The sequence below is a fragment of the Trypanosoma grayi genome, assembly GCF_000691245.1.
Source record: "Trypanosoma grayi strain ANR4 Tgr_977_V1, whole genome shotgun sequence".
In the NCBI taxonomy this organism is placed as follows: domain Eukaryota; phylum Euglenozoa; class Kinetoplastea; order Trypanosomatida; family Trypanosomatidae; genus Trypanosoma; species Trypanosoma grayi.
The window spans coordinates 1,539-6,210 of record NW_008826596.1 but is presented as its reverse complement, the minus strand read 5'-3'; the positions used below and the strand labels follow the sequence as shown (position 1 = coordinate 6,210).

General features: G+C 61.1%; 2 protein-coding genes across 2 annotated transcripts; both read left to right on the top strand.

The window, feature by feature from the left end:
- Positions 1–230: 230 nt before the first annotated feature.
- DQ04_09771020 (hypothetical protein) lies at positions 231–1,520 on the top strand (the record flags this gene model as incomplete). Its single annotated transcript, XM_009316047.1, has 1 exon — positions 231–1,520. One exon carries the CDS (start codon positions 231–233, stop codon positions 1,518–1,520), a length of 1,290 nt encoding a protein of 429 aa, XP_009314322.1.
- A 462-nt stretch (positions 1,521–1,982) lies between these two features.
- Positions 1,983–4,343, top strand: DQ04_09771010 (UDP-GlcNAc:polypeptide N-acetylglucosaminyltransferase; the record flags this gene model as incomplete). Its single annotated transcript, XM_009316046.1, has 1 exon — positions 1,983–4,343. One exon carries the CDS (start codon positions 1,983–1,985, stop codon positions 4,341–4,343), a length of 2,361 nt encoding a protein of 786 aa, XP_009314321.1.
- Between the last annotated feature and the right edge of the window lie 329 nt (positions 4,344–4,672).

Sequence of the window (4,672 nt, the reverse complement as noted above, 5' to 3'; positions counted from 1 at the left end):
CGGGAACGCGCGCTTCCCGGCGGCGTGAGCCGTTTGAGCGCAGCGGCGGGTCGGCGGACTGCATTGCCGCGTTGCGCCGCGCCACATTTCATGATTACATCCGCACGCAGAGCAGCGCCTTTACTGGGGCGAAGGCGTCAGGATTTGACCCCTCTACTTCACCTTTCGCTGCTGCTTCTGCTGCTGTGACGGGAGGTGGGCGCCAGCGGGCCGCACCATCGCGACACGTTATGGAAGCGATTGAGGTGCGCCCGCTTAGTAGCCGTGAGCTCTCTGCCGCCGCGCGGACAGCAGATGGTGACGGAGGTGCGTATCGCCAACCACAGCGAAAGCCTCACACGCAGCAGGGAGAGCAACAACGACAGCAGCTGCATGTGCCGCGTGGGCAGCGGGACTTGCAGCGACTCCGGGATCGGGCAGAGGGACATGTTAAGATGGCGTCTCAGCAAAGGCTACGTGAGGAGTATCGCCGCGCTCTGGAAATTCTGCGAGACATCTATGCAGCTCTGCAGACGACGGTGCTGCAAGAGAGGAAGCAACAACAACAACAACAAGAGAAGTTTCTGTCCTCAACTGAGGCGGTGCGATTTGAGAGGCTACACCAGCTCCGCGATACCACTAACCGCCTGACGACGGCTCATTTTGCCCTGTTGCCTATTGAGGCGGTACTAAAGTTCCTTGAGCTGGTGGGGCGCATCGTGGCGCTGGTGCAGGAGCCACACACCACTGCCCACGGCTATGTTGTGCGCCAAGCTCTTCGAGCCATATTCGTTGACGGAGATACAGTTTCCCCTGCTGTTCGTTCACAGCGCCATCGGCGGGGGCCGCTTCTTGGCTTGCACTACTACAAGCTGCTTCACGCGATGCTTTCTCTCCCCGCTTCGGAGAGCATTGAGGTGCTGGACAGCACTAGTGGGGTGTTGCCGGTTGAGGAGCTCTGCGTGCGACGTCTCTGCTGTGGTGCGGGCGAATCTCCGCCGCAGCACTTCCCCTTCCTGCTGCAGATTGGACCTGCACGTGCTGTCCGCGTGGTCGCGTGGTGTTTGCGCTCCCCCGCGTCGACGGGTCTTACGGCAGTGCCGGGGCGGCAAGAGCGCGGGCGTGGCGCATCACCGCTGCCACCGCGCTCTGCTTTGCGTATTCCCTTCGGCGTCGGAAAGGAATACACCCAGAGTGTACTGGCTGCTTTTGCACAACGCCCTTGCGGTGGCAGTGCGACAGCAACAACAACCGCACGAACAGAAGCCGAGGCGGCGACAGAGACAAAGCTGTTTGGTGTGGCGGAGCTGGCGACGCTGTGCAGTGCGATTGTGTTCTACGAGATCACGACAATGGAGGCGGTGACTGTGCTGGTGGAGGCCGCACCGATGTGTGCTGCATACGTCGAGGCGCTGTCGGGTCACCAGCTGAGTTGCGTCATGCTCGCCTACGCGACGTTGAGGTATCATGGCAACTTGCTGCGGCACCCCACGCCGACCGGCACTGCACTATCGGCGGGNTGCTCGCCTACGCGACGTTGAGGTATCATGGCAACTTGCTGCGGCACCCCACGCCGACCGGCACTGCACTATCGGCGGGCAACCAGCAGCAGACAAACTTTTATCTGCTCCTGGGCGAGCGGGCGGGTGTGCTGGGGGAGCGGCTGCGGGAGGATGACGCTGCACGAGTGCTGCGCGCGCTCGAACTGGCGGGCGTGGAACACAACGGACTGCGACGTTCGTTGGAGTCCAGCATGCGCATGAAGGGGCTGCGACATCGGGCCATGCTCTCGGGTGGCGGGTAAAGGATGATGCGGATGTGCCCTTCGCGTGCGTGCGTGGTGTAGTGTGTGTGTGTGTGTGTGTGGATGCAGCGAACATGTCGTGTTGCGTGCTTTTTCTTTCTTCCCTCTCTCTCTCTCTATCTCTCTATGTGCGTTGTGGGCGGGTGGTGGTAGAGTTGTAGGACGTCGCACCTGCGTGTGTGGGAGGGGGTGCTGGCGCATGCCGATGAACAACGACACACCGCCGCAGCAGAGCTTGCTGCATCGCCGCGGCCACGACCCGGCGTTACACAATCGACATGCCACAGCAGTGCCGGTCGACAACACCAATACCAGCAGCAGCAAGAAGCGTGGGCTGTATCGCGTATACAACGACATCCAGAAGTGGTTTAGAAGTGACAATAACATCATATGCGTGCTGATTTTGAACGTTGTGGTGCTCTTAGTGATGTGCCTGGCGCTGGCGGGTGTGTGTGCGTGGCTGCTTCTGTACGCTCCCGTGTACGAGCCGTCCCCGCAGATGGAGAAGCGCTTCGACGACGACGCCGTCCTTGACGTCTGGCGCCTCTATGAAACCGCTTCACGCACGAACGACGAGTACCACAAGAGTGCCCTGCGCAGATATCTGCTGCAGTACAAGCTCACTGCCGAGGCGCGGCGGCGCAACAGCAGCAGAGTCGCCAAAGCAGGCGCGCCCCGAGTGCCTTTAGATGTGCCGGACGTCTTCGACCCCAAGGCGGCGGTGCTGCCCAAGTACACAACGGAGCCGCAGCAAAACCTCACGTGTGTCATTGAAGCCCTCCACGCGGCAATCAGTCGCATTGCAGCGCAGCAGCCCAACGGCGGGCTGGACCGCGCCGCAGACTTTGTCGAGAAGGAGTTTCGCCACGGTGCCGAGAATGGCGGAGCGCCCATTACCGCGGCCGCTGGGCGCGGTACCATAAGTGCCAATGCCGAAGAGTCCGGCCACGAGACGGAGGCGGATGCGCCCTTCGATGATATTCTCTACATTCAGCTGCGGCGTTTCTTCATTGGCACGTCGAAACATGCTGGTGAGGAGGATGGTGGAGCTTTTCCTGCGTATGGTAATTCCCCTGCAGATGATCCTGTTCTGCGTGCGTGGTGGCGGCGGCTGCAGTCGGCCGCGCCCTCTGTATACGTGAACCGGTTTTACTATCCACTGCGCCGCTATCACCGCATGCGGCGCTTCTCTCCAGAAACACCAGCGGCCACCGCCGCGTGGTACGACGCCGTGGCGTACGACTACTACCACGACTACTACAGTGACAGCAGCAACATGAGCGACCGCAATGTGGTGAAGTTCACCCCACCGCATGTACCGGAGGCGTATCCTGCGTCTATCGCAGACGCTGTGGCCAACAGCGATGCGGCGTCATTGCCGCTCGACACCCCAGCACACACCGCCACGATATTTGTTAGCGTTGCGAGCTACCGCGACAAGGAGTGCTGGCCAACTGTGCAACACATGATGCAGCGGGCGACGAACATGTTCCGCGTGTACATTGGCATCGCGGAGCAGCATCGAGCCACGGACCCCCCTTGTGTCTCCGACACGGCACTGCAACCGCTGCCGTGTGTTGGGGCGCAACCCTCACCAGCGTCATCAGGAATGACAGCTGCAAGAAATGCGGCTGAAGGAATTGGGGGATTAGGAATGTTGAAGCGCGCTGACTACGAAGGGGCGGTGTGCTTTCTCGGTGATAACATTCGTGTGCGGCATATCCGCCCGTCTGCTTCGTATGGTCCGACGTACGGCCGGTACATGGCCATGCTGCTGTACGGCGGCGAGGACTACACGCTCGTGCTGGACTCACACAACCGCTTTGTCTATGCATGGGACACCCGCATTGTGGCCATGCACGCCGCGATGCGGCACCCGAAGCTCGTCCTCTCACACTATCCCGAGTCGTACGTGCAGGAGGACAGCAATTTCGCGTGGGAGCGTACCACCACCGCGTACCTCTGCCGTGCTGTTTTTCTCGACACCGCCGGATACGTACGGCTCAACGGCATTGTAGTCAGCAGCAACGAGCAGCACAAGGCCAACTCGCGGTACTTGACGCCGTACACTCTGGCGGCGCTACGGCTCGAGCCCGGCGTGGTGCGGCTGCTGCCGCAGCCGTGGGCCGCTGGCGGGTTTCTTTTCAGCACCTCGTCGATTCTGCGCGAGGTGCCGTTCGACCCGCACCTGCCGCACATCTTCGACGGCGAGGAGGTGATGTACTCGGTGCGACTGTGGACCCACGGCTACGACATCCACTCGCCGAAGCGCGGCATCTGCTACCACTTCTACGGGCGGAAGGGGGAGCCGAAGGTGTGGACCGAGGCGCGCCGCTGGTCTGCCGTGCAGTCGGAGTCGCGGAAGCGCATCCAGTATCTGCTGCGCGCCCGCATCCGGGGCGTGGACGTGCTGCGCATCGCGAAGGGGACGCCAGATCCAGTGGTGATGGTCGACGTGGACCGCTACGGCGTCGGGCGGCTGCGCGGCGTGGATGACTGGTACAAGTTTGCCGGCGTGGACCCGGTGAACTACACCACCGACGGCCGCTGGTGCGGCTGACGGCGTCGCGCAGCGTGTGGCGCGGCGAGGGGCAACCCAGACGCATATATATATATATATATGTCCACACAGGCACGCGCAGACGCAAGAATACGCGGAGAAGGGTTGATGCAAGAGTGAAAAGACAAAAAGNTATATATATATATATGTCCACACAGGCACGCGCAGACGCAAGAATACGCGGAGAAGGGTTGATGCAAGAGTGAAAAGACAAAAAGAAAAGGAAAGAAGGGGGCGGGGGAACGAGAAGGAAGCAGAGTGTTAGGAGGTGCGAGTCGGGTAGCTCCACGTGCAGTGGCAGCAGCAGCAGTGGTGAACGTGATGTTTGC